This window comes from Micrasema longulum, unplaced genomic scaffold (genome assembly GCF_059751315.1).
Source record: "Micrasema longulum isolate JH-2025_06_02 unplaced genomic scaffold, ASM5975131v1 h1tg002563l, whole genome shotgun sequence".
In the NCBI taxonomy this organism is placed as follows: domain Eukaryota; kingdom Metazoa; phylum Arthropoda; class Insecta; order Trichoptera; family Brachycentridae; genus Micrasema; species Micrasema longulum.
Window position 1 is genome coordinate 112,823 of NW_028279701.1, and position 13,919 is coordinate 126,741.

General features: G+C 30.1%; 1 protein-coding gene across 2 annotated transcripts in view; it reads left to right on the forward strand.

Annotated features, from left to right (window-relative positions):
• The window catches only part of Rab3 (RAS oncogene family member Rab3), a 47,917-nt gene extending 35,491 nt beyond the window's left edge, over positions 1-12,426 (forward strand). For both annotated transcript variants that reach the window (XM_088240703.1, XM_088240704.1), the window contains exons 3-6: positions 695-812; positions 7,422-7,540; positions 8,814-8,985; positions 10,469-12,426. In XM_088240703.1, the coding sequence (XP_088096829.1) occupies positions 695-812; positions 7,422-7,540; positions 8,814-8,985; positions 10,469-10,615 (556 nt within the window). In that variant the 3' untranslated portion in view covers positions 10,616-12,426. The remainder of the gene's footprint in view (positions 1-694; positions 813-7,421; positions 7,541-8,813; positions 8,986-10,468) is intronic.
• The last annotated feature ends 1,493 nt before the right edge of the window (positions 12,427-13,919 follow it).

Below are 13,919 nucleotides of genomic sequence, written 5' to 3' on the forward strand. Positions count from 1 at the left end.
CATATTTAACAATATATTTACAAAATTACAAAGTTTTTTGATACCTTAAAGAGACCGTTTTGATATTTCATTTCAGGTATTATTTCATTGCCTTCAATGATAACATAATGTTGACGAAACGGCGGACTGTAAATGAAAATAGAATTTCATTCAGTTTTGTGAATTGGGAAAAAATTGAGAAAGGAATAGGAACATGGAATGGATACTTACCTTTAATATGGTCTGAATGTTCTTCAATTTCTGGCACTGGATGACAAAATGAACTATAAAATGAGACAATGTTTTCCAAGACTCGCGACAATTCCAACCACTTTTTTATCCGATTTTATGTCAAGTCAAAAATGTTGTTTGGTTTTTGTTCTAAATCCGAATCTTCTAATTTTGAATATCTTCTATCTTTATGTTAGGTAGGTACCATTAAGATGGGTCAGAGGAAGAATGAGAACGAAAGGTAATCGGCTAGGAATAGTATCGATAAATGCTGTTATTTACTTAACACATAATTATTGTAAAATATTTAAATGTGTGTAATCCACTTCGAGATAGTTTGCGCAAAATAAACCGGCTAACTGATGGTTGAGAATATGGAGTGAATAACCGTTTAGTTTTCAATAAAATGCATGAAAAAACTTCAACTTATATAAATAAATATATTATTATGTATTTTCTAAATGACAAAATCTTTGTTTGACAGCTTCCTTTTCCGGTACGCTGACGATTCCTTTACTTCCGCCTTCGTGTCAACTGTCGGGATAGACTTCAAGGTCAAGACCGTTTTCCGTCACGACAAAAGAGTTAAACTTCAAATATGGGTAAGCAAAATTGTTTTCATCCAAACTGCGAGCACCGATATTTTTTTTTTCAGAACAAAATCTACGTTTCACAATACAAGCTAAAGCAACTTGACATATTTTTTAAAACGTAAGAACCACATTTTATTGTCTTTTAAAAAAGATAAGCATATGTTCGGGTTATTAATTTACTCCATGATTTAAATTTTAGTGGTATTTCAATATAAGCCCCTGCCGTTTCAAGAAACTGTTCACGAAGACATGCGTCTTATTTCAGATTCTCACATTCAATATCATTTTTTTACAAAATGTTTACTGATTTATCAACAATTTATGTAAACTTTACAATCAAACCGCAAAAAATAATAACGATATGTGGTTATAAAATAATAGTTTATAACCGCACAACGTCTTTTCGATGTCGTCGTCAGGGCTCTCGCCACATTATTATAGGTGTCAAGAAACTACCAGCCTGTCAATCCTTTACTAATTACAGTCCTTTCTAGAACTGAGTAGAAATATTTTTTTTCAACCAAACTTCAATTGGTTCACATAACTATTAGAAAAATAATTTTAAATGAATTAACATGTTAATAAGTAGCAATACGTATATTTAATTATTCAATTTATTTCATTCATCATCAGCATTCCTCTTCCACACGTAATGGTGCATAAGACACTGCATAAGACACTAATCTCAGATAATCTTAACCATTTTTGTTACATGAAGGTAAGATGATCAATCTTACGCTTAAGGTAACAGTCCAGGGACTTGAAATATTCTAGAATGAAAACACCCTTTAAAATAGACTTCTGGCATGGTAGGCAAACACGCTGAGTATTACACCACGATAATTGATTTTAATATCTACTTATATATTTTTTCTTTTTAATTAGTTCCAAGATGGTTTGATTTAATTCACAAAAGCACAATAATTTTTGATAATTATTATATTATATTTTTAATTTACATTAATGAACATTTTTACACTTTTGACTGTTGAATCATTTTTTAAATATATTTTTACAGTTACTCAAATCCCATCAACCCACTCTCTGAGGTTTGTTAGTGGAGAATTACAACAATAATAACTTATAAAATATTACTAAAATTAATAAAAACAATGAATTTGCAGATATAATTGAACGTAGTTATGCGGAAAGCAGCCAGTCCACAATTTTGAAAAAATAAGATATCGATGTTATCGGGTGCTGTAAGGTCAATTCTATGTCCTGCTAAAAACAGCAAGACCGCTTACATACAAAAATTGTTTTAATCACTTTTTGAAAATGGTGTCTATAACAAAAACGGCATTTCTTAATTTACAGAAAACATTTACAGCACTAGGAAAATCTAGAATTTTTAAAAATTTTAAAACTGGTCAAACACATGATTAGATTCTTGTTGGTAATATAATAAAAAAAAACTAATATATTCATTGTTTATCATTTGTTAAAGTCAAAAACATTCAAACTGTTGGGTAGATTTGTTTATTCACTCATTTCACAAAGGTGCTATTATCTCAGTTTCACTTTTTTATGGCTGGCTGCTTTCTGCATAACTACGTTCAATTAACAATTAAAATTGCCCGATTCCATTGCATATAGCATAGTCCACCCCTCTTCATCTGCACGTGAATGTGTAGAGGATAAAAGCATAACAAAGCTTCCCATCCTATTGTTGGGGTGGAACACATTGCTCCAATCAATTAAAATTTTTGTTTTGCTCGATATTTTATGTTGTTAACCACACCACACACCACACACTACATGTAATGTATCTTGCCTCTAAGTGTTATGTTATTCATGTTCAATATGTGGCACAATCCACAAACTCATCCATTAGTGTTTCTGTTTTGCATGTAATGTTGTGATATTTTGTTTTCACAACTGTTGATCGTAGTTTTGTGCTGGGATCTTTAATTAATACGATTTGATTAATTGCAAAAAAAAAATAGAGATAGAGGTTACCAAAAAAAACAACCGTTATAATGATGCATTTTTAATCTTAATAAAGTAACTGAATCGATTCATGTTAAAGAAGCACAAGACTCAAACGTAGAAAAAATCAATAAAATCTGTCTCTCAATTTTTTTCAAAGAATTTGTTATATTTTATCTTATTAATTTCGTAAAAATAAGTAATACTGATATAAAACTTTAATGAAATTTTTATTCTTTTGGTAATTTTTTTATTGCAATTTTTTTTAATCCGCGGAATTGTTCCCTTGTAGCATCTAAATATTTTTTTAATAAAACAAAAAAAATAAATCATGTTTTATTTTTTTTTCCGTAAAAAGGTATTTCAATTCGGTATTTATAATGTTAAATCTATTTCTTCAGTAAGAATGATTTATAGTTCTTATTTATTTTCTACCATCTCGTCAACGTCGTGATCACATTTGATGGTCAGGTTAGCAGAATTTTGTTTCCGCTTTCTCGTCGGATTCTTCTGTTTATCCGTGTTGAAATGACTTAAATGCAGCTCACTTACTGCACTTACTGCAGCGTGTCATTTTGGATTTTAGAGGTAAAACTACTTAATTCACATCTGTCCTATTGCCTGGACACTCATAAAGTATTGCCAATAAATAAAATGTGTTTTTCTAATTCCACGTTAAAAGGGAAATTGTCAATGGATTAGTGTTCTTATAACATAGAAAAAAAATTGCTGCAACAATTTATTTGTTAGATTAGAGCCTTTTTGGTAGATGTTAAATGAGGAGTTGAAGATGCGTATTTTTAAAATAATCTTCCATAAAAATGTCGAAATCACCAAAAGTGTGACTTGTTCCATTTTAACATGGATCGATTCAAATATAGTGTCAATAATTTTGTCAAACATGTTTAGTTGTTATCTTCGGTGGAAGAGAGTTAAAGTCTACTCAATTCAATTTCAAGATTATATCAATATTCGATAAAACTTTGCATATAGTAAAGCAAGGTATAAATATTTTGTAACTCAAAAAAAAAACATTACTGCGAGTTATCTTTTGTAATCTGAATAATGTACCGCTACATATTATACCTTGTGTAGATCCAACCATAGTTGTATAATCCACAGTGCAGCATTTAATTTAATGCCCTTCTTTTTACTCACCATGTGTCAGCCACTGCCCAGTTTGATTTTAAGCTTTTAGATCACATATCACAAGTGTAAATTTCAAGTTTGTATCTAAGATTGTTTTTAGATAATTATTATATAAGTACATATTTATAATAATTGATAAAAAACTTCTATATAAATGTTTATATTCTACTCCCACAATAAATAACACTAACCCACTTACACAATGGAGGCGGATTCTTTTTATAAATGATCATTTTTGTAAACAATTATCATCTAATTCTATACCATCAAACATTCAACCTGCTTTCTAAACAACGAATAATATACATTGTCAAAAAATCACAAAGGCAAAGTCCTTAAATATAATAAATATGGCATATAAAAACGCAATTTACAATTAAACTATAATGATTGCGACTCAATCTACATTGAAAATACTAAATGAAACTTTAATATTAGATTAATATTAAATAATTATAATAATTTAAATAAATCAGTAAATTATCTGATAGAATATGATTAAAATTTAAATAATGACATTGAATTTATGTTGAAGATACAATATTTAAATTAGACCGCTTGGAAATCTTAGAAACTACAAGAGCAATTGATAATAAGGAAATAAAAAAGCAAATAAATTCCTTTAGTTTACTCCTGTCTAGTTTTGAGCGTACCTGTCTCCCATTACCGTCCTTACAAGACAAACCGATTTGATTTATTAGTTCCATACACAGCATAACACTGATAAAATAAAAAAAGATGGAATTAATTAGTTAAGTATACCTTGTTAAAAAAGCTTGTATAGCTTTGAAACCGGTAGGTAGAAGAAACAGGTTAAAAACAAAGTTGTTTTTATTTATTTTTTAAACAACATTTCATTTAGTCCATTCCTGTCTAGTTTTAAAGATCGTATTAATCTCACTTCACACTTCCCATATTTACAAGAACAACATGAAATAAAGACTTGGTTTATTAGCTCCATATGTTTCTGTGTAATATTTAGTAATCACTGTTGAAATTAAATATGATTGGATTCGTTAGTTAATTATACCTCGATAAAGAAGCGCGTTTAGCTTTGAAACCAGTCAGTAGAAAAAAAGTGGTTGAAAACAAAGTCGTTTTATATTTATTTTTTAAAATAATCAATAACCACAAAGTAAGTACTTTAATTTTAAATTTTTCATCGTATTGTAATTCAATAATGGTGTCCAAAATAAGTCTCAAATATATTGTTTGTTTCAAGACTCACCAAGCTAATTCAGATGGCTTGTCAGTAAAAATCCGTGTTGACAAAGTGGTATATATTAATTACTACTTTGCCAAAAAAAGTGATTTAATTAATATTGAATTAAGAGATTTAATCGGTTTAATATCGGATAATACTCATTTATAGTTAGCATTAAAAACATGGTTCAAATTATCTAACATAAATGACTTTATGTTTATGAAACAACCTGTTTTCAATATCATTGTTCAACTAGGTAGAACATGGGGTAGGTATTTATCTTCTTCATATATGAGGTTTCTATTTAATTTGAAATTCTCTTGGTTCAAATAACACGTAATATAGAAGCTCTTCTGTTTATTAGAAATTGAGAACCTGCTCTGTCTTTTCAATTTTCAAAGAGAAGCTCTAGGACTAATCGTTGTAAAAAACGAAAGAAAAATCTTTCAAATGTAATATAGAATACTCGTTACTAATTTATATTACCTTCAGCTTATTTTTTTCTACAGAACAATATCGTATTCTACAAGAAATGAATTCATTGAATTATATTTTTAAAATTCTTAGAACAAATAAAGGCTTTTTCCTACTTATTTAGTATGTACCTAATTTTTTTTATTTCAATGGCTTTTTTATTTAGTCGTAAATATCTGTGTAAGAACATAATAAACAAGTTGAACTTTAAATGATATAAATGATTTAGCGTTAATATCTACAGGACGATAAAATCATATTTGTGAATATTTTTTTGTAGAATAGGAAGGTATAAAAAGGTACCTACCCTGCCTTTTAAAATCCTTACCTTGATTTGTATATCTTTTTTGACATGATAAATAATATAACGTAAACATCTCTGCATTTAAGCTCGCCTATGCTCACAAGGGAAACTCATATCAGTTTATGTGTGAGCCGTAGGCAAGGTTAAGTGCCGAAATGCTTAAGTACCTCTAAAATATTTCATTTACATAAGCATACATTTTTAGGAATATTGTACTCATACTAATAACACAGACGTGTATGTACATCAAATATTTTTTATTTCAAAGTGGGTATTTTTGTAAATTAACTTAGAACATTTTTCATAATTTTATTTATAATTGAACCGTTTAGTAAAAAAAAAAGTTTTTATCCGTGTCCTAGCGGTTGAATAATACAATTCTGCGTGTGAAATAGAACCAGAATACTGGACGAGTGTTTTCAACTCGACGGCTACTTTCAGGTAAAATCCTGTGAAAAAATCGAGCGGAGAAGAGTCCGTCTCATAGTTAAGTGATTAGCGTGTCATCTACTATGCTTGAGATCCTAGGTTGGATTTCTGTGAGGGTCAACGTAAAACATTTGTATACCAGAATTTTTTATACCGCAATATTTCAGTGTCGTTGGATTGGTGCCGGAAGCGTAAGACTAATCACCTTATCTTCCTCGCATTATATGACCGAGTTACAATGCATGTACTTTCCCATTGCAGTTCCCTATGCAACGCCAGGTGCGGATGAGGGTTTGATGATGATGATCGTGATCGATTTAGACTGAAAATTGGATGCACATACCTAATATAAACCTACCTACCTAACATCACGCATAATACAATCAGTCAATTTACATAAATATATTGAGTTAGGTACTTAGGGATATTATGTTATGCGTTAAGTTGAGGAGACGTACGTGCAGTTAGCATATTAATATCATCTTTCATTTCGCGCAACTGGCTCTTGATCGAAATTTATAAAATCTTGGTAGTAAATGAATAAAGCATTGTTATATTACCAAAGTAACGTATTAAGAAACGAGGCGGATATTGGTTCTGTACTTGTAATTAATGACACGCTATTAATATAAAATGTCTTCGTTCACAGGAAATTACTAGTTTGTCGTAAAGTTGTAAAACGTTTATTGGAGAGAATGCCCCTCACCAGTATATCTTCCGATATCAATTTTCAATTCTTAAGAACCCGGCAATGATTTCAATTATTTTCTGAGAGTAGAAAATCAAATCACATTGTTTTGTATCCATGTAAATAAATATTATGCAAGACATAAAATATGCGATACCATATAATATCATTAAAGATATTATCGAAATTTTAAAATAATAAAACTTGTTTTTTTTATTATATTTAGTTACAATTTTTTTTTTCAATACCTATGACAAAATAAAGGTTTTGTGATATATTATAGGTCTTTTTGTATACCGATTTACGTTTTTGTAAGCAGTTTTACATCACGATATAGAAAAAGTTTAAACATTAATTCCAGAAAAACAGTTGCTCGCGAATATCAAAAGAATCCTTTTTTCTATCACTGATTTATTAAAAAAATGACATTATGATTTTCAGGATACAGCGGGACAGGAGCGCTACCGAACTATCACTACAGCATATTACAGAGGCGCTATGGGATTTATTCTTATGTATGACATTACCAATGAAGAAAGCTTCAACAGTGTTCAAGACTGGTAAGTACAATGTAAACTTTCATTATTTAATAGGTTTTATTTATTTATATATACGCCCAATTGGCATTTTTATGGACACATTTATGCATAGAAAATTACTATAACAAAATAAGAAAGACTCAATGGTTTATAGTAGACTTTGTGGGAGTGGAAGCGGGAGAGAGGTGTTTATAATTGAATTTGATTCAGTGATCATTTGAAGGAAGACAACTTGTTATCAAAGAAATCAAAACTGGTATGTTTGTTGGCAGACCTAAGAATTCTGGGCATAGGGGAATGAAAACCACACTTAGTTCTATGGTTATCGGTATGAAAGAGTAAGTTTTGTCTAAGGTTTCTAGTTGGGATATTTAATTTTATTAAGCTCAGCAGTTCAGGCGCATCAAAGAGTGAGTTGAGAATTTTAAATAGGACTATAAGGTCGGATTTATTTCGACGGTCTTGAAGAGAAGATATGTTCAAGGTAGATTCTAACTCATTTTACGTATATAGGTCTCTGGATAAGCCCAACCTCCAGCCTATCTTTCTTAAAAATCGATGTTGAACTGATTCAATATTCTTGATGTGAACATCATAATATGGAGACCAGATAACAGAGGAATACTCTAGGTGCGGGTGAACTAGAGAACAGAAGAGAGTTTTAAGGGTATTGATATTTTTTAAGCCAGCTGTGCTTCTGTTAATAAACCCAAGAAGTTTTAAGGATTTATTGATAACAGGTTCCATATTAATTGTAAAAGAAAGTTCAGTGTCAATTATAATACCCAAATCTCGTATACTAGACACAGATGATAATATTTCATCGTTTAGTGAGTAGTCATATATGATTGGATTTTCCAGACGAAAAAATCTCATAATCTTGCACTTAATTTGAGATGTAGATTATTGAATGAGCACCAGGTGCTAAAAGACAATAAGTCAGATTGTAATAGTGAACAATCGGAAGGGCTGTCAATCTGTTTGAGAATAACAAAACATTAACAAAATTAAGAAATGAATTCGTCCTGATCATGTTTTTCCAACTCTTAATTTAATTTTCATCTAAAAAATACATAAAACGAATGCATTTATTATCTTTTTTCTCATATAAGCACCTACCTACATAGTTATATCAAACGATAAAAATTAACCCTCTATGGTTTAAATATATATATAAAACTCTTTAATATTAAAAAAATAATAGTTAAAAAATACATGACATTTATTCGTCGTATAGTAACAATTTATGTAATCGTATAGTTACAATACTTACGTGTTATCAAAATTTTTTTAGGGTGACCCAAATCAAAACATACTCTTGGGATAATGCTCAGGTAATTCTTGTGGGTAACAAGTGCGATATGGAAGAAGAACGTGTTATCAGCTTTGAAAGAGGAAAACAATTGGCTGATCAGCTCGGAGTGGAATTCTTCGAGACTAGTGCCAAGGAAAATGTCAACGTTAAGGTAGTTTTGTGGTTATTTTATTCTTAATGTTTGAAAGAAAAAAACATATTTATTTATTTACATACCATAAAATAACTCAAAATTAATAATATTGAAACATTGCTCAAGGGTTTCTGTTTTGTATTGTCCCAATGTAACTACTTAAATATTTTGTTTTTTCCTGTATGTTATTTTGGTAAAATAAATTCATTTCAATTTGAAATCCGAACACTTTTAAAACGTGCGACAGCATTTCCATATATTTGCAGTTTAAATATAAATTATTCTCTTGTTTGTACGTAAATATGTGTATGTACGAATGTTCATGTATGTATATTATCTTGTTCTGTAGTTGTCATAAATTATTAAAAATTTAATGATTTACATGAGTAAATAATCAAAGTTTATTTTTATGAATAAATAAATAAAACATGTTAAAACGGTTTACGTTTGACGCATATATAAACTAATTTGAAATCAAATTTATAATTTGTAATTTTAAGTTGAAATTTACGCTTAATTTATGTAATATGAAGGTAAGATGATCAGTCTTACGATTCAGGTACCAGTCCAGGGACTATAAAATATGTCAGTGACAAACGCGCTGACTACTACACCACGAGGCTGACAAAAAATCACTCGCCTCGTATACAAATAATACATCAAGAAACTTTTACTATGGTAATAAACTTTTTTACGAGATTGATTTAAAAATCCTCCATTCAACGATAACCTATTCCGAGGAAGAAGACCGACCGTACACTGTATTTTGTTTTTCTTACTTCAAATGTCACTTAATAGTTTCGTTTCTTCCCAGAAATAAAAAAAAAGTTCAATTTCTAATTTACTCGTGTACATCATTCGGGCAGTAAATAAAACCATTATGTGTGTAAAAAAAAACCCAGGATCTTGGAGGAGTGTTTTCGACTCGATGGATACTCTCAGGTAAAAATCCTGAAAAAGGAAATTGACGGGAGATAAGTTCACCTCGCAGTGTAGTGATTGCTGAGTTTGCCTATCATGCTTGAGGCACCGGGTTCGATTGACTTAAAATAATTGTTTAAAAAAATATGTTTGTTTGCAATATTTCACCGGCTTTGACAAGCGCCTAAGCGTAAGACTGATCAGATCACCTAACCTTCATGTGAAAGATAATGCTGCATGTAAGAAGCAATGAAGTTCCCTAAGCACCATCGGGTGCGGATAAGGCCAAAGTGATGAATACGTTTTACTCAAATTGTGATTTGTTTTCCCCTGATTACTCGTTTTTATCAAATTAATTCTTTGGGAAAGCGTGATCCTATCAATTATTGTTTTCCACGGTAATAATTTTTTTTTTCAAAGGAAATAACCCGCTAGGCCTCTATTTTTGAGGCTTTTTTCAGGTAAGGGAGAGAATATGGAATGAGGCTATGAAAAACATACTACATCACTTTCACAGTTGGCCATCTTACCAGTTGCGCTTTGCACCTAAGATTGAATTTAATACATTTTTCCTTTTCAGGCTGTGTTTGAAAGGCTGGTAGATATAATATGCGACAAGATGTCCGAGAGCTTGGACTCCGATCCCAATCTGATGGCCGGAGGGGCCAAGGGGCAGCGCCTCTCGGAGCCCCCGCAGGGACCCCAGAACGCCAACTGCAACTGCTAGTCCCCCTACACCCACACTTACCCACCTTAACCCACACCCCCGATCGTGGCCAAATGCTTCTCCAGTACATGCACATGTATGAGTTGATAACAAGCAAAGCGTTTCTCTTCTCCCCACTTACGCTAAATGATTCACAAACAAAATTATTTATTTAAACACTTTGTTGCGTGCATTTGCTTATACAAGTGGCCCAATTACGGTGGGGAACGAGGAACTTCAGCCTTACGGGAAATTAGATACAACAAATGTTTTCTTCCGCGCGGTAAAAATTGAAGCATTAAATTGTTAGGCAAAGTTTCTTGAAACTGTACAATTTTTTTTTTTTAAGATGTCCGAGAAAAAAACTTACTTCTTTGAACGACGTCACTGGTTCGTAAGAACCAACTAATGATATAAGAGCTGTGAAAGATATCCGGTTCGCTAACCGTAAATGAACCAATCGGGAGATCTGACAGAGAAGAATTTCTGACGTCATATGCGGAGTTATTTCAGAAATTCAAAACCTTAAAAAATCATAGAATTGATAATACGAAATATAATAAACGATACGATATATTTTTTGGCTCAGTTTAATAGTCTCTTAACAAGTGAAAACCAAAAAAAATACTGAACTTCCTCATTTACAATTCAAACCACCGAGGCTTGAGAAAGTAAACCCTTTTTCAAACCGTGTTATATGAGACTCCATAACCAGTACAAAAATTGGAGTTGCGAACAATTCGAAAGCCGTTTTTTTGTGATCAAAATTTTGAAAAATATTATCACATGTATGTTGCAAACCGTAAAAATGTACTTTTTCAGTTTGGTAAATCTTGATTTACCGATTTTCTTCAACATCGCTGCTCAATACAAGTAAACGTAAACATTTATTTGGTTAAAGTATAATAATTTCATCTTCACTCCCTAAACCATTTACACTTAGCGCCATCTTTAAACAGTATGTGATTTTAGTTTGCTTGCTGTTTTTTAAAATGTCATAGTAGTAGCTTTGGTACGGAAATAGTCAATTTTCCAGACCCCTCATGTATTTCCGGTTTCATTCAGCACACGGGTCTACATTAAAAAAAAAATGCGTTCTTACTAATACAAAATGTACTCGTTTAAACACCTAGGTACACAACCGTGTTGTGAGAAGCTGTGTTGTAGAAGGGTTTGCGCAAAATTTAATAGTTGAGCGAAACCGTGTTGTTGGAGACCGTGTTATTGGAGGGTTACCTTTATTTTATATTATCTGAAATCGAACCTGAAACCACTGTGCCTGATACAAAGGTCTTAATTGCATCACGCGAGCCGCTCGCATTTATAATTGCAAATAAAAATATTTTTTGGTTTTTATAAAAAAAAAAACTTTTTTTTATTATTTTCTATTTCAACACAGTTCTATAATACAATATTTTTTTTTAATAGTATTTTTTCAAACTGCGGAATTCAATTTTCCTGTTCAATCTGTTTTAAGGCAGTCATTTTTTTGCGGGAATAAATAATTTACAAACAAATTATTTATCTGCGTCTTCATTACGTGTTGGTCATTTAAATATTACTGATGTAGGTACTCAAGTGAAATATTTTCTTAACTCACTAAGAGCCATATACAATAAACAGGTAATTCAACAAAAAAACGTTTATATGTTGAAATATTATTTGAATCATTTTTTATTAAGTCCTCTCTCACTTACGATGTAGAAGTTTTTATGTTAAAATAAAATCCTCGAACTAAAGTTTTTTTTAAATCATAAAAAATGGGAAAAAAAACGTGGTTTTGTGGTATGGTAACGTGTCATGAAATTTCAGTATATGTAATGCTCTAAAAAGGAAATTAAAAATTTCATAAACGATTATTAGTTCCATTTATTGCACATTTTATTACAATATACATTGTTTAAAATTCATACTCAAACATTTGACGAAAACAGTACCCATTAACGATCTGCTTTTGTTCTTTTTAATATAAATATCAATTTTTGTTTTTAAACATTTATTTTGTAAAGGAGTTTTTTATACTGCGGTTGACGTTCATTATTCACTACCTCGATAATTTACTATCATAAATTACTCTAAATCTAACTAATTAGAAATATAAAATTAAGCTTGCATACACGTGTATTAGATGTATGCTATTATACTTCCGCACAATAAAATATAAATCCGTATTATCTACGTTAATTCAACTCAACATAAACGAACGAGTAACATAAATGTATATTTTCAAAGTATGTAGTAAAGAATCACAAATCATCAATCCATTTCTCCTACTGCAATCGTAATGTTAATCAATCTATTTTCAAACCGGATTGATTGTTTATTAAATTAAAATAATTGAAAATGTATGAAGAGTTCTAAATATACATTATACCTTATGTGTGTAGGATGAATAATATTTGTTAGCATTCTATATCTATCAGTTATGTTTAATGCACGGCATTTTTATTTAAAGGTGCTTATTGTAATTATTAATAATGTTTCATAAGTATTATCATTGTTCGATTTAAATTAAACGTTAAGTGTGTGTATACTTTCCAAATCAATGTGACGTAAACATATTTAGATCACATTTATTGTTCCGTAGATAAATACTGCTGCATTTGTTAATGTTTGAGATCACAGTGAAATGAGAAAGGATTTTTAAATTTTAATTACAATAATTTAAATATTGTATTTCCAATAAAATATAGTCTCGATAAAAAAAACTGAATTTGCTGGAGAACCTAGAAAACTTAAATAATTTGTTGTCTTGAAACCATGTTTTTTTTTTATTGAATTTCGTTGTTTCTTATTTTTTTATGTCATTCATATTTTTTAAAATGTATTATACTTTTCAATCTTGATTTTCATAAAGAAAATATGATTTGAGAATGGAAAGTGTTAATGGAAGTGTGACGTAATGCCATTAAATTATGAAAACGTCAAGCTAGAATTTTTTTATATTTTTTTATGTACATATGTACTCAATGTCAGAATTTATCGATTTGAGACTCTATTTTATCAGAAGTGCGTTATTCTCTAAATAAATTATTGCTTTTTATTGAATTATATTGTTTAATTTTTTTTGGTTAAAATTATTTTGTTTTTATACAATTTGGATTTTTCGCGTTTGTTTTATATTACTCAAATGAAATACTACAAGCGTATTTTATGATTGTTTTCTATGGATTATTAGAAAAGGAGATGAATGTGAATATTATGTAAATAAAAAATATTACATATTACGTTAAGTTTTAAGATAAGTAGAATATCTTTCAAGAAAATGTATTTGCTTGCATGTTGAGTAAGGTAGAACCTTCACTTATGGTATTAGACAATATAA